This window comes from Telmatherina bonti (genome assembly GCF_933228915.1).
Source record: "Telmatherina bonti genome assembly, chromosome: 16".
Lineage (NCBI taxonomy): Eukaryota > Metazoa > Chordata > Actinopteri > Atheriniformes > Telmatherinidae > Telmatherina > Telmatherina bonti.
Window position 1 is genome coordinate 20656263 of NC_136614.1, and position 26023 is coordinate 20682285.

The window sequence follows — 26023 nt, forward strand, 5'->3', positions numbered from 1 at the left end:
TCATTATCTTCACATACTTTCATAATTATCTTAATTATCTGTGCTTATGATTTACTGAGCAAAAAACTATATGAATATTTTAAGGTGTATGAAAGCAGGTGTTGGGTCTTTTTCATATTGTAAACTGTAATATATATATATATAATCAGCCTATAGTGATATAACATTAGGTTACTTGGAAGTTTGAATGTGATCAAAGAACATTTGTGGATGTCCTTTTTATGGCCTTCACTAAATGCTATGCAGTTTCATTGCTTTCTGTCATTGCATGAGACATTTATGTAACTCAGCAGTTCCACTAATACTACAAGAGCTATATTTTAAACTTAATTTCATCTATTTTAGAACAAGTTGGATGCCAGGTATAAAGCTCCTGCTTAAATTTAGTGATTCTTTTTTTTTTTAATTTCATGTCACAAGCTTCTCATCACGTTGAGATGAGAGGATTGCAGCCATTTTTGGTTTGAGGAAAAAGAAAGCTCGTTCCCTGATTAGAGCTGTACTCTGTGTGAACACAAAGAGTTCTGATTACTGCTGGCACTGCCGCCCCACTTCCCAAAATTTCCTCGCATGAACCAGCACACTGAGAAGGCGGTGAAGACAAGAATCATAAGAACACCTACATACCAGCACAAAGACATATCAAACACTTTGCTTTAATAACAGATTTTAGACATATTCAGCATGCATTCACAGAGCTGGTGAAAGCTAATAAACATAAGAAATGCAACATTCTGATGTAGTCCGTGAACATCTTTTTTTTTTTTTTTCATGTGGGTGTATAACATGTCAGTCTCCACTCACTAAAATGATCTTGCTTAACACCAAATCTTCACATACGTACAATTGCTTTTCCCTGTTTGTGTTGCCTGTGGCAACGGTTTGGCAGAGATCAGTGGTGATGTCAGCAGTGATGTACGATTGCTGGAGTGTGAAGGATGACCTCAGCAGAGGGGAAGTCCCAGAGGACTCATATCAGCTGCAGCCAGCGTTCGCCTTCAGGACTTTCTCACACTCTGCATCTCAGCTAATAAGTAAAGCTGCCCCGACCACCCACCCCCCCACCCCCACCCTTTCTTGAAACCCCTGCATCTGATCCTTCACAGGCATCACAAATCATGACGAAGACCTCTGACATACACACAAGAAAGATGCTCTCTCCTCACATGTGGTGCTGGGAATTTACGTATTTAAGGCAAATACCATAAGTCCCCCAGGGGGCCATGTTCACATTTTTTCATTTGATAATTAAAGTGGTTTACAGCGAAAAGCATGCATATGAGGTGCAAACAATTTCTTAAAGAGATTTTCATGTGTGGTGAAGTCTCACAAAAAATGTGGCAAGATAGACCTGACCAGTTGATCAGCTGTTGTTGAGCTTAAAGGCAAATAATGCAGATGCATGCCAGGTCTGTTCTCGTGCTATTCTGAGAGAATTTGCCGCAACAAAGTTATGCAAGTTATACAAAATAATACAAATGATGGAAGAGCAGATCATAATTGTATATGGAGTGTTTTGGAGTGTATGGTGTGCATTTCAAAACCTTTAATATTCAAGTTTTTGTTGACTAAAATATGGTGATATCGTGTTTAGCCATTAAAGCTAGTGCTTCACTGTCAGTCTTGAATGGATAAATAACTATAGACACTCCAGACACATCTTTGTCTGCATCAGTGAATCCAAAATGAATAAATCTATAAGTGTAATGTGTTTTCTTTGGATTTGTTTGTGTGTTTATGTCCCACTCAGATGATGGGGTTTGATGGCTGCTGGTAAGCACATAAGCCATATAATATGTAGGGGCCAGAGAACAGATCATTGTTAATGTTTTTATTCACCAATCAGCTTAGAAATTTCTATTTTTACCTAAAAATGATTTATTTTGTACAGGCCCTTGTTAGAGGAAGACTAACTGGATCCAGTATTTTTTGTTTTTCTTTGTAGAAAAATTGCAAGTTCTCTTCAGAAAATCATTGTACTCCATCTTGGTTCTTGAATGTGTGCACAAGTTGTTCCTCATACAGTTAACATTTGTGACATGGGTCTGCACTGAATAGAATTAACTTAGCCTGACTTGACCTGGATGGGTCTTAATGTATTATCAGTGCTTTGCCCCAGGGGGAGCTCTTACTCTAGCTGTGGACTGTAAAACTTGCCCTGTTCCATCCCCTGCTGCCCCTGGATCCATTAAATTACCTCCTCCACTGCGTCTCTTGGCTTTTCTATTCATTTCTTTACTTCTTTTCCTGCTATTTATTTAATTTTTTTATATTTTCCTTTATGCTACACTTACAAGAAGAATAAACTATTTATTTTGGGGACATTTTCCCACCTTTCTCCACACCATTACATCATTGCTCCAACCACTGCTGTAGACACGTTTCCACCACATGTCTCTGCGACATAAACATATGGAGTCAAATGTCTAGCTGAGGTCTTGACTTTTCAAATTGCCAGACAAAATCTAAACCTGACTCACTTTATCCCAGTTCCACCTAAATTTCACTGTTGGGTAGTACAAAGTGATAAACATTTGTCATTTTGCACTTCCTGACCTTTTCCCTGTTGCTCATGTACAGATGTGTAAAGATGATTCTGAGATGCAGTTCTTGTAACACTGAGATTTACTAATGATATCTGCATCTGTACTATATGCCTTAACGTCTTTACCTGATTATAACCTGACAAGTAATGTGGCATTCTTTAAATCATCTTAGCTCTGCATGATTTTTGAAGATATGAACACAAAAACATGCCGCTGGCCTGCATGAGATGTATGAAAAGTGAAACGTCAGCATGCCAACGAAGCCTGTCCAGTTCATAATTTGGATTTTATCCTCCTTCTGATGTAATATAAAGAACTTTAATGCTTAAAGTCAGGTCTGAGCTTTACAAGCCATATGTTCTGATCTTATTTTCTGTGCTGAGATCATCTGGAGCAGCCAATCCTGCAGCTGTCTCTCAATCTCTTCCAGACTTTGACACTGAGAGTAAAATGTATATTTAGGAATGTGCAAAGAGATACTTAATGTCTTTGTCAATGACCTCTACACACCAAAAAGACTCACTTTCAGTCCCTTTTAAATCCATGTTTCCCATCTATCTGACTCATTAATTAGCTAATTCAAACTCCACTCAAGTTCATCTTTGTCTGCAAAGACTTGAAAGGTTTTGCCCTCATTTCCAGACCCAGAGAAGATTTATGTTTTAAGTCAAATTGAGTGCAAAATAAATGCTGTTTTAGTTTCCATGGTATTTGAAGCAGGTACGTACGTAATCATGCAGAAGTAAAGAAGATGCTCTTTGCTAAAAGCCAGATTTACACACGGATCTCTGTTTAGCCAGCATGGGCTCGCGACCAAACCCTGTGGCACAATATTTCTGCCAACACAAGCCTTTGACTGTTTGTATGTGTGTTTAAAAGAAATCACTCATTCCATCCCTGACGCTTTATCTTATTTTATGGTTTGAAACCATTTGGATGTGCAAGCCTTTTTTTTTCATGCATACATTGACCCAATTTTACATAACCCTGGTACTATGACAACAAATGTACATCTTTGATGCTAAATATCTGATGTTTCACAGAAAAAAAAAGTGTGATTATTGCTCTTTCAGACTCCTTGAGTGTGAGTTTTGATACTTTATTTTAGCACTTCTACATTTCCTCTAACAACATTCATTGCTGTCATTATTCACTGAAATGTCCAAATAAAGACTTCACAAATCTATAATATAACAGATATTATAGATGTCTTTGCTTTATCTGCTATTGATGATGGTGTGCAGACCTGCAACAGAACCATCTGCATCCCAAACGCCATTTTACCCAACATTCATTTAACCTATTAACCTGTCTTCTGCCTCTGATCAGGCTGAGCTGTCTTGGCTTCAGCAGAGCTCCACTCTGCCAGAGGGGTGACAGGTTAGTGAATCAGTCCATTTACTGGTGCATTGGCTGGCCTCTAAGCTAAACTGGAAGGACACTCATTAAACCAATAAGCTAATGACCACCGACTGCTTAGTTCTGGTTTGTTTATTAGCCTGGACATGCTCTTGTTGTTGTGTTTGTATTTGGCAAAATCTTTTGGGACATGGCAACCAAGAGCAAGAGAGAAACTGAGTTGGTGAGAGTCAGAAAGGTGTGTTAATTAGGTCCGAGTGACCGTCTGGACCCGAGATTCCAGACAGGACTCCCCACCAGCCCTTAATGAGCTCTCATCAGGCTGAAGAAGGTATCAAGCTGTTACTATGGTAACCTGCCAGTCGTTTTCTCACCTCCCAGGTTCTGAGTCAGCCAGTTAGCAGAACCAGATTTGGCAATAATGTGCTTTTAGTATTTCAGACAAAAGTGACAGCAGAGTTTTAGACTCTTGTTCAAGGAACATTAAAGTGACGATTAAAAACAATCAAAATTCCTGCCAGATTTGTAATTTCACAGTGTTTACTTCCAGATTAAATACTTGAATGCTTCAGATAATTAGAAACACAATTACTGCTTAAATGTTTGTAATGAATTATTACTTGATTCAAAATTGAAAAAAATATCAGGAAGATTTTATCCTTTAACAAATTCTCCTTCCTTATCATATAAACACAAGTTTTCTTTGCAAATGCAGTTTACAGGTTTGACCAGTTCTCTGTAAATCCCCATGTGAACCTTTTTAAATAAAGAGGGAAATATGCAGGTTTTGTTGTGTTTTCTGTCTTTGTGGCTGGATGCTACCACTGGCTTCATATTCTGTGAATGTAAGCAGGATCCTCTGGCTTTAAGTGGGGGGAAAAATTCATGTGAAAGTGGAGAGCAGCTTTGATGAAGCTGAACTTGCATTCAGCTGTGTAGCTGAGTGTTTTTGGTTTTTGGCAACCAAGGAGACAGAGGTGGATAGAAACTGTACATGCACTCAAAAGTACAGGTACAAACAGAGATAAGTCATAGTTTGTTTTAGGAAATGTGAAAACTGAATGTGTTGTTTAGACACTCAGAGCCAAAAAGACTAATGGCATCAGACTTACATAACACGCTCTGGCCAATCCACACAGTGTACAGTACATGCTGTCAAACTGCAGTTAAATCCTCAGAGCACCGCTCAACAATTCATTGAAAGAATGCAGATGCTGACCAACATCATAAACATCGTGACTGTTGAAAAGCCTTCAGATTAATTTGCTTGAAGCATTTTTTTCCTGTATGTGTATCCTTGTCTGTTTTCTTCACCTGGTCCTCCTCATCAGCTCCCCCAGTATAGTCCTTGGTCTTCTTTCCTCACTGCCAGATCCTTGTCATTCTTATCGCCCTCTTTTGTGTTCAGGTTTTCCAGGCACAGTGAGACGAAAGCCTTGTGAAGTACTAAGTCACTTTGACACGACTGCAGTGGAACCGACTCACAACTTCAAAGCATTTGATACTGTCAGAAGGGCGGCATCTACTGTGTGCTCTTCATTTGGGGGGAAGTGTTGACAGGCCTCCTTTACTTCACAGCTATCACGGGTCCACCTTTTTAATTAAGGACATGCTCTCACCCTTGTGATACTGTTTTCTTCTTTTGTTAATATAACTGAGGAAAAGAAGCAGTTGGGTTAATTTGTTTTGGGTAACATAAAATTATGGTGTAAATTAAATTAAAGTTAGTTATTGGTTATAACTGAAGCTTTTGCAATTAAATCAGTGTTTTAAAATGTGAGAAAAGGGGAAAAAAATGACAGTTTATGATTGTGTGACTGTATTTATAATGTTATAACGGGATTGAAACCTATTTCAAAACATTGATATAGTGACGATCCAAAATCCAAAATCCCTGTGAAGCAGTTCAAGACATGTTTACAGCCTCAGTTGGTTTGGTCATGTCACTTTTTTGCATGCTGATGCAACAATCAAAACAGTGCATGCAACACTTTTGCCTCATAAGGTCAATACAAAGCCGAGTAGACGGGCTTGAGCATAACATCATCCATGTTTTAGTTCTGTCTTTGCCAATATGTTTGGGTTTTGACATCAATTGTGATAATAAAGTTTTCAATCTTCACTTAGAGAAGGAAGAAGTGAGGTATTTTTCCCTTTTGGACCGATGAAACTGAATGATAGTGGGAAACTCTTTGTCTCTGGTACTCATCCAGTACTTAAAATATCTTTCTGAATATTGAGATGCAAATGTTTGTGTAGAAAACCAATCTGCACTCACTGAGGTTTGGCTTTTATTCCCCACTTTGAGTCAGGGACATTTTCTTGCACATCAGCTTAACTCTTTTCTTTTTCTTAATGTGAATCTTTATTTGCCTGTAATGTGCAAAAGGCCAAATTCAGTCTGAGTGACGGATTGTGTGTCGTGGGGTTGTGTGTGAGATATATAGTGGTTGTGTGGATACTGACAGTAATTACAGAAAGGCTGTACCACAGCAGCTTGGGGCTGGCTCTGTAACAAGTCATTATAACATCTGATACATAACCAAATATCAGCCATGTCTGCAGTGTTTGCTGCTGCAACGTGACATAAATCAACAGAAATAGTTGAGCTGTAATTGCTTATGATAAATAGCTCACTGCAGGAGCTGATGTTTTTTGTTTTGTTTTTTTTTCCTGTAAGAAAAGCTCACGAATGTGAACTTGATGTACTTTTAGATTTAATTTGCAGCTTCCATTCGGTTGTTTTACTGTTTCGGTAAGTGCATTGCTGAGTTTTCCTGTTTATGTAGACTGTGTGCTTCGGATAATGTGACATCTTCACAGCCGAAATCCTTCGCTCACAAGGAGCTCTCCGTCTTACCCTGCTCATGTAAGACCTGAATCTTGTCTGTCTAACAGTTTCCACCAATCAAGCAGGCTTCTTTTTTTTTTTTTTTTTTTTTTTTACCACGTTTTACTTATGTCCACATAACAAACACCCTTGCTCTGCTCATATTACACTGTTTAATGTGTTAATTTCCAGCCACTATTTGCAATCTGTCTTCAGATTGCATTTTACTCCATTCTGCCATTACCTGAGACTGCAAACAAATATATTCAGCTTAATATACCAAGCAGAGACATGCCCATTAAAACCTTTATTGGCCTTCACTGACTATTGTCTGAAGCTTTGGAATGTACAGTAAATGCAAAGCTTTTCTATTAGTGAGTGTGTGAGGTTCAGTGTGCACACATGCCTTTATTCCTGAGTGTGTATTGGAGTCCTATAAACCTCAAGCGTGTACTATAAACCTGAGCTTTGGATGAAACTGCAGGGGCTAATTATGCGGTGTGTTCACAGCACACATGGTCATTAATAACACAGAGGCCGAGCCTATTTTTTACTGTTTCTAGCTCAGAGGCTTACATATGGCAGACTGGCTGACTTGGCATAACAGGATGTGCAACAAGATTTAATAGACTAGTCCGGTGTCCTGACTGGGTGAGTCGGCCATGTTCTCCGTGGCTTGTAAGTATATCTGACAACAGCAGGGGGAACCACTACGTCCTGTTTTACCAATCCACTCTTAGATAAAGGCAGTTTGATGGAATCACGGAGAGGGGGAAGTAGTTCAGAAGGGTTTCGAAAAGATTGCCAGTGATAAAATGATACAGTCCTTCCTTTGTAGTGCTAGTTGATCTTTTTCTCCACAGAGTTGCTTCATTTTTTTTTTTTTAAATTTAGTCTTTATGTTCAGCTGATAAAACTGATAAAACAGTTGCAGAATATGGCTTTTTTTTTTTTTTTAGATTAAAAGGAAAAAAAATCTACAGTGACTTTTAGTTATACTTCATCTTAAGACATGCTTAAGATTTAAGTAAAAGTCGCTTGGTTGACTCTTGCCATTCTGTGCAATTTTACTGCTACGATACATCTTGTGTTGACCTCCAGCACACAGAGTGAGATGACACATTGGATATCAGCTGAGAGCCTGGCAGTGCCATCCTGACACCAACACAGCTGGCGGTCTCGTCTCATGACCTCCATCCATTGTGGCACCAACTCATCGCTTCTATCTGGACATCTGTTTGGACAAACAGACAAACTAACTTAGTTCTTTTCATTTTCAAGTCCGTCTGTGCTCTCCAATCCAGCAGAGATGCTGTCTTATGTTACCCCCCCCCCACCTTCAATGGCGTTTTCTTTCTTATAAACACACACCCCCGCCTGCAAATATCCTCCAAGCTTGAATACACTGAACACTGTGGATTCAGTTAGAGGACTCTGACTTCTCACACAGTGCTGCTCATTCTTTAAGAATCTCACTTACATCCAAATAAACATCTGTCCTTTCGGTCTTGCCTGATTAAAACAGCCAGGAATTTCAGCTCATACACTCTCACACACAGAGTGTTGTAACATAATCACCTACTGCATGGCTACAGAGGCGTGCATTGCATGGAGAATCTGGGAATCCAGGGCTTAGCAGAAATATGCACTGTTTTTATATTAGGATTTTTACTTTTTTCCCACAAAGCACATGAAAGGAACCTGCAGTTCACAGTCCATTACTGAAAGCGTGTAATACTACTCAGGAATCCTTGTGACTTAATGCACGATACATTTACTTTAAATTTGTTTCATGAAGGTGCTTGTTAAAATGCACATCATACAGCCAGCCAACATACTTTCGACTCTTGAAAGTCAAACTGGGATGCAGAGCGAGAGTCATGAGCACCAGAGAAAAATTCCTGCAAAAATGTTTTGTCTCTCTTAGCAATGATATCAGCAGGCCGTGTTGTGGAAAAACACTGACAACCCCAGACGTTTTAGCCTCTCAACATCTCACACTTTCTTCTTGGGCTTGAATTCCTGTGGATCCAGCAGGTATACTTATTTGACTTTTTTTTTTCTTTTTTTTTTTTTTTTTAAATGGCTTCCCATATCAGATAGCATTAATCAACATATTAAACACTCCATGATGTGTCTGAGAAGTGCATTTGGCGTTCCTCCCAGCAGATTATTACATGCATCTCATACTGTACTCCAGACAGACCTTCATTTGTCTTTTCTGTATCTGTTTGTTGCAGATCTCGATGTTCTCCCTGATCCCAGCATACACCACTTTGTATCTTTATCTCACACTTTCTCTGTTGTCACCCTCTTTTCTTTCTCCTTTTCTGTCTCACTGTTGCTCAGAGGAAATTCCAGTGTTGATATTCGAAGTTAGCATTTCTCCAACTTTCAAAAGACTCCAGTGTTGTGCTTGACCACCCTATGAAAAGTAATACCTAGTACACACAAACACCAAGCGCCTGTGGATCGTCCTGAAGCTTTGTTTTTTGTAGGAAGACCAAAGTGTTGATTTAATTTAATGTGCTGCTTAACTGAGTGTTTGTGTGTAGTGGAGGGTTGTGGCAAGGAAACAGTAATTAGTTGTCATGCTAATTGGACTTGTGTGATAACTCCCACACAGACTCAACGGCGTGTGAAGCACAGTGAGGCAGGCGCACTTCCTCTTCTCACACAAACATGCATATTCTTGCACATTGGAGTACACGAAAGCACACAAACACACACAAATAAATAAAGAACCACTGTTCACATTTATAATGGTTCAAAGCGAATGCCCAGGGGCTGTTGGGCCTTTGACTCATCAACTAAGCAGAATGAATTATGTGAAATTCTCATTTACTCACTAAAAGAAAGCAAACTAAAGGATAACAGCAAGACTTTACATCACATTGTGTATGGGAATAACCTTACAGTTCTTAACTTGAGTAGAAAAATGAAATACAAATGGTTGAGGAAAGAAACATCTTTGTTAATCAGAGCACAAGTAGAGGTGAGTGCACGCAGTCATGGCTTTCTATTTCTGTTCTATTAATCTGTGTCTGATGTGGCAAGAAAAAAATAAAAAGAAACTAACTTGGTTCTATAGTTTGATGCCTTTGAAACCCCAGAAGCTGTAAAGCCCAATCATCTGCTTACTATCGCCATCACTGTGGAAACTGCAGAGAATGTGTCTGTCTGTGTTTTTGTGGTCATGTATAGCATTCCTTAAGTGCGCTGCTGGTGCCCTTGATGTCTGTCCACCATGTTGTTAATCACGCCTGCTAGTATGTTCTTGACTCCCCAAGGAGATATTTTTAGGTCTTTGGGGTCACTGACCTCCAGGAAGGGTCGCCTGCACTATCAGGGGAGGTCCAGCACTGCTTTGCTTTAACACCACCTGCATTCTTTTTCTATCTCCAGCTCCTTTTCTCCAAAGTTTCAGGGATGTTTGTCCTCCCACTGAACCTTTTTTTTTGTCATAAAATTAATGTCCCCTTGTTGAAACTACTTTATAACTAGAAATGAAGATCACTGGATGTTGAAAACCATGTTATTTCCATGATCTACGCAGGCTTTAAGTATTAAACTGAAGATAGTTCATCTTAACACATAAATTGCAGGGCTCTTCTCCTGCCATCTAAGGTGTGTGTCGAGACCTGTTTTCTTAGTTTGTGATAATCCTGCTTAGTCATCACCAGTGGTAAATGACACACTGTGATGTAGCAGCTCTTCGGAAGTTTATCTGAGTCTGTGAGATTATTTAGCCTGTGGGAGTATTTGAGTGGTTAATGAAGGGACTCAAGTGGAAGATTAGTTTATTCTTTGTAAAACCTAAGTTCTTTACTAAGTCTTTGTAACTGTGTTGATAGCCTGAAGACACACTGTAGACTTGTAAGCCAGTCTTTTGTTTTTAAATGGAAGCTGAGGTTTACACTTTATTTCTTGCTGTCTTACTCCCTTTCCCACCTGGTTTTGTAAATGTGGCATAACACAGAAATCCAGCCTTCTCCAGATTTAGATTTTTGTCGAGTACTTAACAAGGAAATGCAATATATGTTAGCTGGACATCTTATATGGGTGGAACAGGTAAATGCATATTCAGATCAGGATCCCTTTTTACACAGATATTTAGCTTTAAAACAAAATGTAACACATAAAGAAAAAAAAGTCCACTATCACTCAGTGATAACACAAACAACAAGAACATTTTTAATCAGCATCAGTGATTTAGCAGTAGTCTCAGGTTATTGTCATTGCTGGCCATGACTGGCAGTAAGAAGTGCAAGAGTGGGCACGGCTCCTATGGGCATTATGGGCACAGGCCCAGGGAGCCCACGCCCACTTGCGGCCCATGTAGGGCAAACACCAGCAGTTTGGACATGAAACAAAATGTACATAAAAGACAGATAGTGACACCACAGTGTCTAATGTATTGCTATTGGTACCACTGGCTGGGAGATGTTAGAAATGTCGTTTCACAGTGTATCATTCACAATTTTTACAATGTCGCGGTGGGGAAGGGGGCCCCTGGAATACTCTGGGCCCAGGGGCCTGTGCACTTTTATTCCGGCCCTGCTTCATAGAGACATTTGCAGCCCATACGTTTGTACATGCAAGGTCTAAAACTGCGATAATCTGACCTAATTCTAATTTGATTTATCAGAAACTACATGCCAACACATTAATATAGGATAGTAAAATCCCATCCCATCATGTCAGCATACAGGCTTTTCCTCAGAATGGAACCACAATGTACTGGGATGGCACAGCAGCCCGAGAAAGAGTCAATTGCTTCTTTTTTTTTTTTTTTTTTCTCTTCTTTTCAATGGCTTTAACATATGTTTGTTTCAGTATACTCCTGAGGGTCTCCCTCTCCATGCCAAATATGTGATAGGATAAATAAACTAATAGGGACAACTTGAATAATAGAGAAACAGAAGTTATGTATACACTGTACATGTCCAGATACTGGCAATATTTGACACCAGTAAACATATATAAAATGTTTTCAAATGGTCTAAAATGACCTATGTGAGCAATTTAGACTCTCTTTCAAGACAAAAACCTATTATTTTGAGAGCCATGGAAAAACTCTTATTTGATACTTATGTTCAGATTTCTAGCTAGATGTCCACATGGGTTCTCAAGAGAGAAGACTGTAATGTGTGATTACTTTGGCATGTGGTATAACAACTAGAGTGACCTTTGTTTTCTCATGTCTGACAAAGTGACACTCTGATTAGTGGTTGGTGTGAAAAGAGAGAAAGCTGGCTGCTGCACACACAGACCCACACGGCAGCGGTGTTTGATGAGCGCGCACAGAGTCAACAGGCTTCCCTCGCTGCTCATTAACTGTTTGACCCTTCTGTTTGGGGCACTCCAGGTGGGAGTCACACTGCCTTCTGTTGGGAAGAAGTGATGTTTTGGCATGAACAGTGCTGGTTTGGGGTGCATGTTTGTGGGGATGATGTCCAGTCTGGAAAAAGGATGAAGATGCTGCTTGTAAGTTCCAATGTGATGGCTCTTTTGTTAAAGGATGCTAATGGACAGGAAAAGATTTAAAAGTATGAACCCACACTGCTTCTCCACTCACTGTTGCAACCACCTGAAGGTTGCGGATGAGAGATCAACGGAGCAGACCCCCACACTGTCAACTTGCCTCCCAACAATGCTGCTCTTGTCTGAGAGTGTGTTCAGTGTGTTTAGACTGGAAGCAGGACACTGTTGAACAGCTGCCACTCATCCAAGAATTGTAAGTCATTTCTCATCTACACAAACTGTGAGACAGGATGTTGTTTATAGAAGAATGGTTTGCTTCAACAAAAGCGTAGGTCTTTGATAAAACACCAGAATTCGGTGTGTTGGGGGAAAAAGCAAACTTCAAAATCCAGTTTTAGTCACATGAGGTCATGAGGTAGCGCCTCACTTTGGTGTTAGATGAAACATCTTTATGCATAACTTTGAAAACTTTACACAGACCTTGAGGATGGATGCCAAGGAGCGGTAATTTATTGTACTTCCCCTCATATGATTGTTATTTGAAATAAATCAAATGACAGTCCCATTTAAAAGTCTTATAGCAGTTGGAAAGGCTTTATTTTGTCTCTTTTCTCTCTTTTTTTCACCTTTTATTCCTGATTAATACTTTGTTCTTCTGAGTTTCACCTCGATTGTAATTGAGAACGCTGAGTCATTGCTAAAGCTTATTAAAACATTATACTTAAAGACAGGGTACAGTACTTTTGTGACCTTGTGTGGAACCTCATAGAGACTCTGCGGATGTCCTCATGCTTCTAAACATAAATTCCAGAGTCTGGGACAATATGTGTTTTCAGCTAAATGTCGTCTTCTCTCTTTGTCTTTTTCTTTTTGTTTTAGTTTTTATGGAGGTTATTCTATCTAAGGATGGTTAACAGACATATTGAGCTTCATGCAGTCATCTGCAGGTACAAATGGCACTTTGTTATTTATGTTTACTTCAAGGAAAATGTGTGTCTCTGTACGATGGTATAAATCTGGTGAGTTCACCAGCTGCTTCTGGTTTGCAGCAGCCAGTTCTAATATTCCAGATTTTTAGAGGTTAAAGTAGTTCCTGAGGAAGAGATAACTCAATTTTTTACGTTGTGGTTGTTTACTGCATTACTTGTCTTTTTTTCTTCCTGAGGTTTGTCTCAGTTGGGACTGGGGTAGGAGAGTTCAGTCCTCATGAGCTGCAGTCCTGGAGGTTTTACATGGTTGCCTGCTCCATGTAAATATGTATACTGCTGTTTTAATAGAGTTTATTTAAACCTTTATTTATACTTATATTGGATTTGCCGTGATGCATGTTTCTCTTTCTGCCACTCTGCGCACCTTACAAGTAAACTTCTCCGCTGTGAGATCAATAAAGTCTAAGTCAAACACACCTGATTTAAAACATTTATCACCTACAGGGCTGCAGCTTCTAGATCACAAGTAGGACAGCTACTTTGATCACAACCACTAGTAAAGCAACCTATACTAGCATCCTCTCTGGTAACACAGTTGTTCATTCATTGCAAACCAGTCAATGTAAAGACTATGTATTGTTCTATCTTCAGATTTACCACACTGGGAAAAAGGAACCCAGGTTCTGTTGTAACTTTTTAAACCTGAAGATGTTTATGCGACTGAAAAATAAATGACCAAACATTTGAAAATCCGACAGGATCACTGATAAATTATGTAACCTAGCATCCAAATGCATATGTGAGCGGCACGTGAGCATTTTGTACTGTAGCTGACATTAGGCCTCTTGTTACACACTTGCTTGCGCACAAGAGAAGCTGTAGCTTTGAGGATTATTGTGTAACTGATCGCCTTTTGAAGGGTTGTAGAAAGAATGCATGATTAACATTTTCGTCTTCGTTCCCTCGTTTCACATTTAAATCCATGCTCATGTGGTGGTGCAGAGTGACTTTGTGTACAGCAGATAAAGAAGCTTTTTTAGACAGACTTGAAACCACAGGGAAAAGAAGAATGGGGAAATGTGCAGTTTTACTGCCTATCTCTCCACCCTGGGTCCTGCTGGCTTCTGTCACAAGACCTGGCAGCTGGAGACGCTCTGAGAAAATGTGCCCTTAATAACAACAGGCAGAGCCAAAGACAGCTTCGGGACTTATTTATTACAATAGAGAGGCCTGCTAGCAGAGCATAACAATGTCTGATCAGACAGGAAAGCTGTGCAATTTCACGCTTATACATTAAGTGATTCTCTTTATGCTTTTTGTATTCAAATGACATGTGGAGCATATAAAACAAAAACTAAAAACGTTGCCCCTAAACTGCACAGCAGCTACTGTTTGTGTGGTGCGTTTGTTGCAACTGGAATAAAGCAGTTTAGATAGATTTATGCAAACACAGGGCCCCATGCATCCACCCCTGAAAAACATCTTTCCTTTGTGCTTTTTTTTTTGTTTGTTTTGTTTTCTACAGGGATGAATTATGAACATGTTTGTCTCACAATTCAATTTGAAAACAGACTAGATAGTTGTATTTCTCTTAAAATGTGTCAAAATGAGATTTTTTTTTTTTTTTTTTTAAAAAGACTATAATTAGGGGGGGAAAGTTTTTGACAATGCATATGAGCTATTCATGTAAAAAAAAAAAAGAAAAAAAAAAAGAAAAAAAAGAAAAAAAAGCACAATAATTGTGTTCAGGGTAGGAAAAAAAAGTCACAGTCCAGAATAAATAACTCAGACACATAAGTAATATGAATAACTTTTAAAATGGTTGTGTCAATGATGAGTAGGTGGTGTGTCTCACAGAGAGTGCTTCTCTTTCTTTTCTTTTGCTTTTTTTCTTCCTGTTGTAATGTGCTGTTGGGAGGAGTGTGAGGAGAGAGGCAGCGGGTGAAGAAAGAAGGGAGGTGCAGTGTTTGGGGCATTTGCTTCTGCTCGGCCGTTCTCATACTCAAACTTTTTTTTGGTTCCATTTTATGGAAATACGCTCGCATTTCCTCGCAGCACTACTGTAAAAAAATACTTGCTTTTGTTCTTCGAGGGGTTCCAGGAACTTTTTTTGAAAACTTTTGGTCGACTTCGACGAGTTGTCTCCCTCGGCTTGTTGTTTGGTTCGTGCCCGGCCACTGATCTGCGGACTGTGGAGCGGAGGAGAGTTTTCACACGCATTGTGGGTCAACACAGTCCAAGGCCGCCCTCTTTTCCTCTTCATTATTGGAATCTACTGCGCTGATCTTCTCGGAATCATTAGCAACATGTCAAGACGCAGTTTGTTTAATAAACTTCGACTCGTGCCAAGTAATGTTGGAACATTTCACCGGTGCGTCAAGCGCAACTTGATGTAGGCGCAGCGTTTGGCACTGATAACTTGTGCACAGCCGGTGTTTAGCTCCCTGCCTGTGGGCTCAGATTCAGGCTTTGCACTAAACTGACTGAGGACATTTTATTTTTTGAACACTATGGAAGGTGACCAGGGAACCGGTGCGCCTTCCGATGAGCCGCAGGCGGAAAACGCCGCTCAGTCCGACAGTTTTTCCCAACTGTGGACGGACGTTATGGGGATGCTGGTAAGTTTGGGGGGAAGGTGATGTGACCCGACCACAGATTTCCATCAGCTGAGATTTCTCACTCTGATTCTCAAAGTTTATTTGCGTGGTTGGATGATTGTGTAGCGGCGCATGCAAATTACGCATCAAAACAGCAGGTCCTTGCAGGCCCATAAACCCCCCCCAAGGCTATAAGATGAACTCAAACAGCTGAGTTAGTTGGAGTTCAGTGCAAACATGACTCAGTTGGTAGGTTATGCGCTGTAAAAGTGAACCCTGTGTTGTGCTTTGTGTTTTCTGTCTACTGGACATTGATTGATGTTTTGATCCAGAAGCTCAGAAATTTCTCCAAATGAAACCTGGTTGTGTATCAGCTTCCATAACTCATGAATGCTGTTTTGTTTGGTCCTGTAATCTTAACTTTAAACAAGAAACATCTGCTTAGGTAATCCTTTGTCATGTGTTTTGGTTATCAGGGAGGAAATTATTCTGCCTCTCACTATTACAGAGTTTCAGAACATTTTCATCATATAGTAGGTCCGATTGGTTTTTCTTTCGTGTCATCTCAGTCTGAATTTACATTTTAGTGACTTTTAAATGCCTATTAAAGCTGAGATCCTCTGTATCCTTCAACAACGTTCCTTTTGTTTGGATGCCAGCACAGTCTTTACTTTAGTGGTGTTAGGAATTGATTGATCTGCTGGCCAAATGTGTTTCACTCTGTTAAAGGACAGAGGTGTTAATTTGGTTTGGTCTGGCACTGAGGATGTGGACGCTGTGTAAATGCAGGATTGTGTGTGCAGTAGGGGTGAGTTTGGTGGGTGGGTAGGTGGGGTGTTGTCCTGCCTCTGACTCTCTAGGTGGGAGACCTGGCTGCCAGCCAAGCGGTTTATCCAGATTTATTGCTGTTGAATCAAATGTCTGCAAGGCTGTGCTCATCTTTGTTGTTTTTCCTCCCCCCTGGGTTAAAACAGAAACATAAGCAAAAAGTTTTGAAGTTTTCATTCTCAAGCAACTCCAATGATTATTTTTTTCTTTTAGGTTTAATACATATAAAGAGCTGATATTAAACTATGACTGAACATAAAAGTAAGACTGTTTTTGTTGTTGTTTGACCATCCAGGATATGGTGGCTTTTCTTCTGGAGCCACTCTAAAGTCACTCCAAAAATCGTCAATCAGACATGAAAGTCTCATATAATTACAAAATCACTAAGCTAAACATTTTGGGGGAGTTTTTTTTTCCATGTAATATATCAAATTACAAGTTTATGGCTTGAGGATCTGGCAGAATTAAATAGCTGTGATTTACTTTTTAATTACAGAGCTGGAAATAAATGAAGTATGAATTTATGAAACTTCACTGGCTTCCGTTGTTTCTTTCAACCAGTGTTTGTGGCTCAGTTGGTCAGTTTATCTTCCCAGAACTAACAAGTTTAACAGCCATGATAATGCTTGATTTTCTGGTGGGGTTTTTTTTCCCTGAAATTAAATGAATGTCTGGAGTTCAGTAGATTGGGAGACTGGGAGATAAAATATACTTGTAATTTTTTTTTCACAGCTTGTCAACTTCTTTTTTTTTTTTTTTTGTGACAAGGTTTCTCACAAGACCGCACCTGTCATATACGTAAATGTCAAAGTTAATTGCAGAACTGTTCAATCTAAAGTAACTTACCCTTTATGCTGAACTTTATCTGAACAATTCACTTGGGCTCTTATCATTAAACACATTGTGAGAGCCAGAGCACAATAAACATCATATCAATGTTAAAAAAAAAAAAAAAAGGAATATGCTATATATAACCACTGCATTTGGACTTTCAATGGCTTTTGTTTTTGCTTTGGAGCCTCCATGGGAATGCCCTTTAAATTTGATTTTCCTCATCGCTGTTTCAAGAAGTGTACCGGCAGTGTTGCTATCCCTGAAACACACCTTTAACACAAAATGCTTCAGCACACATACCAAACATTTTAGTGAGAGTACAGACATATGTCTAGATATAGCCCACAGCAAAGGGTTAATGCATCTGATGTAATCTACACGTGCAACTTCCAACTAAGTTTTCATCATGTTTTGAGTGTAAATCAAAGGCTGCGTCAGTCTGCAGTGTACCTCTTGAGGGCCCCTGTCTGAGGTTTACCATACACAGCAATGTGTGGAGGAATGTGTTTAATAAGAACATTTAAGAAAGCCTGTCACTTATTTGTGGTAGCAACAGAGTTAATGGCCATTGGACTAATTAGGAGTCAAAAGCAGTTTAGGACAGTTTGGAGCATGAGTTGTAACTCTTAAGTGGTTGGATTTACAGGCATCGGCATGGAAATTTTCTCCCAGTTCCACCCTTGTTCTGGAAACATGAGGTTTTTTGTTTTTTTTTACATATGAACTTTCTTCATTGAATGCAAATGGAAGAGTTAAACTGCTTGGCTTTAAAGGAAGAATTGTGCTTCAACTTAAGCATAGTAACAAATGTCTGCAGATGCAAAGATTATGGAGTTTCATCCCATTTGCTTTTGTATGTGGAGTTCATTTGCCTGGAATAACTGGTGTGTTTCTCAGTGAAGTGAAGAGGACAGACTGATTTTCAGGTCATAAACCTGAACAGCTGACAGTCACTCATTAAGCCTTTTTTTTTTTTCAATTTCTCCCAGAAAAATTTCTCCTGTTTTAGCTTGAAAGCTCATGTTGAGTTCTAGCCAATTGGAAATATCTGATTTGCCTGCAGGGGAATCTTTCTCCTCTTGAACAGAGTTTTGTGGTGCTTAACATGTCGTGGGTGGAAGCTTGTGCATTTGAAAAACCCTGATTACATAAGAGTGACAGCTTTATTTTTAAACCCGAGGATGAGATGCTGCTCCAGAGACGTGGTTATTGATTGTTTCTGAAGAGTTTACAGTTGGATGATGTCATCTCCATGTGTCTGCTTCACATAACATTTCATACATTACAGCCCCATATGCTTAGCGATATTCTAAAACAATGGTCTTTGGAATGGAATTTTTCATCTTTGCTCATCATATTCCCCAGTTTTTGTCTGTTGTTGGCCAGTTCATCTCTCCTCAGTTCAACTTTGTTGCCCCTCCCTGCCCTGACTAAGTAATGAGGTCACACACAGACCTGGTCGGTTTCCTTTACTGGAGAGGCAGAGCAATGTTCTGCCCGAGCCAAGCAGCGGATATCCTAAGGAAGCTCGCTGAAAGAGAGTGAGCTGTGGCCTATGGCCTCACCCTCCTAAACAACCTGCCATTCTTGGCTCCTATGAGGCCAAAACCATAGTTTCCAGTCAGCCATGGACTGGTTCTGCTTTTAACTTGTATCACCTGACGGCAGCAGCTTGAAAATCTTTCAGAGCTGCTGCCGTCCGGTGATCCAACACATACTCATGGTCTTTCTATCCGGCTGTCTACATCTTCCATCTAGTTTATTTTTCTCCCTTTGCTCTCATTCTTTCTGTCCATTGGCTCATATTGGTTCGGTGCTGGCCCAGAAGAAGAAGAGAAAAAAAAATAACAATGGTTTTAATCTTTGCTGTTTGAGCTTTAAGAAGGAGGTGGGTGGATTGTAGGATTGATTAGACTACTTTTATGATGTTTCCAAGGCAATTTCTTGTAGTCTTGTTGTGTTTAAGGTGTGTTTGTGACTCATGCTGAATCTAGCTGTCATGCCTTTTCCTCTAAACATAACCTTGGCACACAAGGTGAAACATTAAAAGGCCATTTTAACCTGCTCCTCCTGTCCTGAAGTTGCAGAACCAGTGAAAACCATCCTACTGGAATTTTGATGTGACATCAGACTCACTAAAATGTTGTCATTGTTCTTTCCTGTAAAGAACATGCGGACATAGGGCCACGCTCATGACTGTAGTCATGCACATGTACACTACTATTCAGTGCTTCTGTAACTGAGCTTCACTATGAGGAACAAAGGGATGTAAACCTGAGGGACTGAAGAAAAAGGTTAAGCTTATCGCCTTTTGTGAATTTAGTCTTACTGTTAATAAACCTGAGTTTTATTTAAGATGCTTTATGATAGGCTATGGAACATATAAAACACCGTTTAGATATTTCTTGAAGGAACTCTCTCATAACATAACATTTTCAGGTCCCCGGTTAATCAAACAAAACTGCAAAACTCGTGTCTTTAGACGGCTAAACAGAGGACGATGAAGTCTACAGTTTCTAAGAACAGAGCATGTTTCTACAGGAATTCTCTGTCATGTGCATGTTTGATGTCATCCAGTTCGGTCCAGACTCCAGTGATGCTTAAAAACAAGTCAAACTGAGAAAACTGGAAAGAAACCTGAAACAAACTGTAAGTTTCTGGTGGCCTCTTTGGTATGTAATAGTTGCAGTGTGGTGTATTGCTAATACACACCTCCACTTCTTGTGGAAACATGAGACGTTTCCATGAGAAGTTGAGGTATACCACCATCCATTATGTTACCTCTTGTTTAGAGAAGAGCTGAGACAGACTTAGTGAGAATGAAAGGAATTGTGTGACCTGTTGCCCAGAAGCTCTTTGGCTGCTGCACATATGCTGCCTGTCATTTACATAATTTATATGTACATTTATGACAAAAAATATGTTTCTAGTCCTAGCAGGTGGGAGAGCATAGCTGGTTTTATTTGTCTGACACACATGATGGTTATTCGAACAATATGCAGCAGTCTAAATCCAATGTAGTCTAAATCACTTGATAATTGCTTAGTAGCAGTTTTATCACACATTACTAAAATGTCATGCGGTGAAATAGAGGCGATTTGTGGTATGATGCAGAACTAACTTCATCAAACGCCCTGCTGTTTTGAGTCATACAAAATCCTGGAAGAAGACATCTAAAATCCTGTTTGGCCCCTTTAGTTCGGACACATTGTATCTGCAGTGAGGGTGGAAGGTCGTAGCCACTTCATGCAATGTAAACGGTAAATAGGAAATGCGCCATGTTTACCGTAAATACATGCAAAAATGTCTCACATTCTTGTCTGGGTGTTCCTGTATGTATGACTATTGTTGCTATTGTTCAAGTCATAATGGGGAGTTGGCCTCCCTCCGTCCAGGCAGGATGGAGTAACTGTTACATCATCAGCATTGGTCACAATTTCAAACATTTATGAAGCTAAGTGGGTTTATAATTCTGGATAATTTATTTGTCAAGCAGCTTTTAAAGGATATTGCAGAGTGTGACTCTTTTAAAGTCGTAGTCATCAAGACATACTGACATTATAAGCTGTTTGCTTGTCAGATGAGATGCATTTGATATTTATCCAAAGGATCTTTTTTTATTTTCTTTTTCTAGTTTTGTGTTCCCAGACTGCAGATGTTCTTTCATCCTACAGCTGCCCGAAAATCAGCCCTTGTCCAGCTTCCACTCCAACCTTGCCTAATTTTTAAACTGGTTCTGATCAGTGTCAGCTTTCCTCCCAGCACTGGCAGCTTTTCTCTTAACACATGTCGAGCAGTCAGTTCTCCTTCCTAAGGAGCCTTACAGTTTATGTACATAACAGCATGTGCAGCATCACTTCGTAAGGTAAAGGGGTCATGGTGTTGTGTTGGGATCAGTTGTGCTAAATGCCTGTGCGCTAATGGCACTGGAGTGCTGGAGACATTTACGTTATCTAAGCACATATAGTATAAACGTTCACATCCATAATGATGCATCCTCTCTCAGTTTACATGGCACATTTAGCTCTGTCTTGTCTCAGAGGTTTGAATCCAGTATGCATGCTGGGAAAAAGCATTAATTGTTCTTCTATGCCGTAAAATAATCAGTTACTTTTTAAAATTCTTTAGTTTTGGACTTGGTATAGTTGTAGCAAAGCTTTGATTCTTGCCAGTAAATCAATCAGCTCAATCGTGACATGTGGTTGGTTATTAGCTGATGGAGTTCTGTAAGGAGATCGTGCTTTCAGTCAGTGTGTGGAATGAGGAAGAAAGCATGTGTCAGCTCGGAGAGGGTTCCCAATGGGATTCTCAGCCATTTCAAACCATATGTCTGCTCCAGAGTAGGATTTCTTAATAAAAAGGATTGGAAGATAGTTTGCTGCCAGTGTTAACTACACACTTGAGATGAGAAAAAAGTGCATTTCTCAGCAATATTGTGCTCATCAAACAATTAACTCCTGCTTTTTTTAAAATAGCCCTATCCACAGAGCAGCGTTGTTTACGATCGGTTTACCTCAGTTTGTTTTGGTTTGATGCTTTTTTAAATCCCCTGCGTGTGTGTGTGTGTGTGTGTGTGTGTGTGTGTGTGTGTGTGTGTGTGTGTGTGTGTGTGTGTGTGTGTGTGTGTGTGTGTGCTTACCGATGTGTGGTCTCTCTGACTAGACAGCAACCTCAGAGGAAGCCCTTATGCCCCTGTGTGTGGTGTGTATGTCTGGATGTGTGTGTGGCACCCTCACTCACACTCACAGTGATCCATTCATTTGTGGCCTGGCACCATGATAGGGAGTCCGCTTAAGAAAGACAGAGACTGAGAGACACTGTTCGGACCCTGCTCTGTGACTCAATGCTAGCTGTCTGCCTGGCACAGATTAGATCAACACTGATGAATATTCAGCGGTCGACCACCGCTGCCAGGATGGCCTACATTCTGAGCATTCTGAGGACGGCCTCACTGCCACATTGTACAAGACCTTCACAAGATCTTAATATGAGGCAGAAATTAATATTATTATTTTTTTTTTTTTTTTTACACCAGTCAATATTCCAGATCTGGATTGCAGGCTGACAATTAAAAATAAATGATTGCGACTAATTTTAACATGGTTTTCATGTCACATGCCCTTTGTGTTATAGGTTATAGTCAACGTCTATTATTTTGTGTTAAGTAAGCTCTTTACTGTTTGGATCACAGCTTCCTCCCTCATTCTTCAACACATCTTCCCCACAAAGGGAGGAACTGTTGAGATCTAAACTACAGCTAACAGGGGGGAAAAGAAGTGTTTGCTTCAGAGTTGGGTGAATGCCTGAGGAGGTAAAGGGCATCCTTGAAGTGAGTCTCTACGAAGACAAAACCCAGGAACTAACCTTGGCTTGGCAGAGATGCAGACTGGGAACTGATAAGAATGAGTAAACGGGGCTGTAACGCACAGGCCTAATGCTGGGGTGGTATTTTTAGGTGCTTCTGTTGGTGTAGAGTTTATCAGACTCCTAACTCTTTCATTCAGTATGCTGTCTTTAGTCCAGGAAACCACGTAAAGAAAGCAGCGCTCAAACTCAAATGTTCCCTCCAACCACAAAATATTCAGTTTATTAATCTGTGCAGGAAATGGGAGTGATTTTGTGTGCATCTGTTCACCACCCTCAAGCCATGCCAGGTTTACCAAAATGCACGCCTGTTAATGTAATGAGTACCTTGTATATACCACTAACTGTACATGGGTGGGGGGGGTGGTTTCAGTAAATCATGAATAGAGTGAAACCAGAGGAAGGACAATTTCTGTGCATTTCAGAGTTTCTTAATTATTAGTGGGATGTTTTGAGGTGAACCTGCATAAAGAATTAATGTTTCCATGCTTTTGACTTTAAAAGACAGTAAATTTAAAAAGTAGAACTAAAAGTTTTAAGAAAATGTAAATTTGGTGATTGAAAAGTGTTTTTTCTTGCAAGAGTGTTGAGAAAAATAATAAACTCAAACAAAACTACTTTTATTTCTAGTCATTGAACTCAAAAACTCTTCTATCTCCGGGATGTTGCACTTACTTCACTAAAATTCCCTCCTTTTTCTTCTATTCAGGATGGTTCTCTAGGCAACATTGATGACCTTGCCCAGGAGTACTCTGAGTACTACAACACCTGCTTTAGCGACGTCAGCGACCGCATGGAGGAACTCCGGAAGCGCAGAGTCTCTCAGGAGCTTGACATGGTAAATGCATGCTTTCAAACATACACAAAAACCTTGACCTGGTAGTACAAGCAGCTACAAAAGCTGCTCTTTAGCTGGAAGTTTCTATCGTGTTTTTATTTTTAAACAATCAACCATGAAGCCCACAGATACTTTTTACAACCTTAACTGCAAAACAGTGTGCAGAAAAATCATGGATGCATGTGGAAGTGTAAGATTTTCTGCAAATGCATTGTCTAAATCTGAATGGAGTGGTCTTCAGGAGATCCATTAGGGGGAGTTTGGGGGATTCATTCCATAAGGATGTAGGCTAGTGGGGCAGCCCTTTGGTTGCCAGGCTGCAAGCACATGTTTGGTGGAATGCTGCTGCAGTGGACCTACTTTTGTGCAGCCCATCCACACACTTACAAAGCGAGACATAGAGTCCTGTTCTGGTTGTTGGTGGTGAATATATTTGATTGTATCGCTTTGGACAATTCCAGTAGCAATTAAAAAACTTCTACTGTAAAGCACTGATCTGCATCATAGTAAGACATGAATCAAGTAAGGCAGAGCTTACATGTTATCTAGCAATATCTGATTAAAAATATCCAAAAACTTTGCTAATTATGTTGGCGCTCATTTCATTTTACTGGAGCTTTCGTCCAAATTGTCAGTACAAGTATTTTTGCCTGTCATTGCAAATTCCCAGTCATTAGAAAAGCTTCTGTTGGAGGGTAACCATGTGGTTCTTGTTGGGTTTACAGATGTGGCTTGGATGTATACCTTATTTATTGTCCTCTTAATTTAAATCAGTTTAGACATCCTCCTCTTACAGCATTCAAGAAAAGGGATAGAGCGTTGATGCATTTTACTTTGATCTCTCCTACCCCATCAGGCAAGTTGCAGAGTAATGAGTATTACCTCTGGACATGTTTTACTTTTGGGAGGTTCTTCTCCCGAGGACAGAAAACTGGGGCGAAAGAAACAACCAGGGTAGGATTTTCTGCCTGTGTTGACGAGGAGAAAAGAGCTGACTGTGACTTGAGCCTGAAGGCCAGCGGAGGAGGAGAGTAAGGATGTGAACAGAGGAAGAAGAAGAAGGGTGGAGGAGAATGTGAGAGCCTGCAGCTGTCCTGCCACTCTGCAAAGTTTGGCAGGAGAAGAGGAGAAAAATGCATGACGAAAGGAATATAGGTCAGACAACACCTTACTGAGAGTTCTGAAAAGTGCAGCTTCTACCCACACTATGTGGATTGCACTTTGCCTTTCATTTCAATGCAATCCTTTTCTAAAATTAGTTTTGGGAAATGTTCAAGTCTGGAGTGGTCTTCTCGCTTCATCTATCAATAATACAGTGGGTGAGGACAAAGTTTCCCCTGTTAGGCAATGTTGGTACATGGCATAATGAAAGCAATAGTGAAAACAAGAAACTGAAAACAAGAGCGGAAGGTAGGTGAGTACAGGAATAGACAGTGGAACTTCAACCCAGTCAGAAACTGAGACTCACTGTCTTAATCTTTTGAAGTGTGTCCAGAAAGCAGTGGCTTCAATCCAACTTAACACAGACGTCTTTCCTTATAGCAGAAGGTCACAATGTCTAAGAGTCACGCGAGTGGAGAGACATTTAATAAGTGGTGGACTTGAGGGTCATGGCATTTAGGAACAGACCTAGAAGGCTCCTTAGGATCTGCTCACTTTTTTCAGCCATTATCATCACTTTCATCTGTGCTCCAGATTTATAGGTCAAGTTAGATTTTTTTTCCACATCCTTCCAACTGTAAACCTTTTCGAAAGAGGGGACAAAGACTGAGTCCATCTGGACTGACTTTTCGGAGAGCCTGCAACTTTAAAGGCAAAGGTCACCTCGGTTTTGTCATCCTGGTGCTTTATGCTGAGACGTCAAGATAAAGCAGAAGTCAGGATGAAGATGATACTTGACTTGGTGTCATAAAATAAAACTGCATTGGTGATTTGTTATTGCAGTATGATTCAAAGTCATCGTACTTAATATAATATCGGCCTGCATGCTGACAATGCATTTAAAAAAAAAAAAATTCCTAAGAAAACCCCAGTGTCTGTAGATTTAGCTGAGGTCGGCATGACAACACCAAAAGAGAGAAGAAGCCCCCATTTAAAGTTTCTGTTCTTTAAAAAAAAGGAACCTTTTCGTGATTTCTGTTTGGATCTTTTTCTCATTTCATAAGAAAAGGAACATTTCTGTTTCACATAGACACCGAATCCACCAGACCCCAAACAGCAACACAGTTAACTCAGTATTGGCTGTCTCCACTGTGTTCATACATGGAAGGCAGGCATCACTCTACCAAAAGCTGATGATGGAGGTTCTTTCTGAGATGGCTATCGATGTGCCTCTTTCCTGCCTGGTCTCCGCTCAGTTGTTTCTGTGCATTTCCATGTTAGTTTTATGAGTTGCTGGAGCACAAGTGGTTAAA

The 26023-nt window shown here is 40.0% G+C and overlaps 1 protein-coding gene across 5 annotated transcripts in view; it reads left to right on the forward strand.

The window, feature by feature from the left end:
* Nucleotides 1–26023, forward strand: part of sash1a (SAM and SH3 domain containing 1a) — a 155734-nt gene that overhangs the window by 94483 nt on the left and 35228 nt on the right. For 4 of the 5 annotated variants that reach the window (XM_079254995.1, XM_079254996.1, XM_079254998.1 and 1 more), the window contains exon 2: nt 23481–23609. In XM_079254995.1, the coding sequence (XP_079111121.1) occupies nt 23481–23609 (129 nt within the window). Of the gene's footprint in view, nt 1–15164; nt 15767–23480; nt 23610–26023 lie in introns of those variants that run through there. The other variant, XM_079254997.1, reaches the window with a different exon arrangement.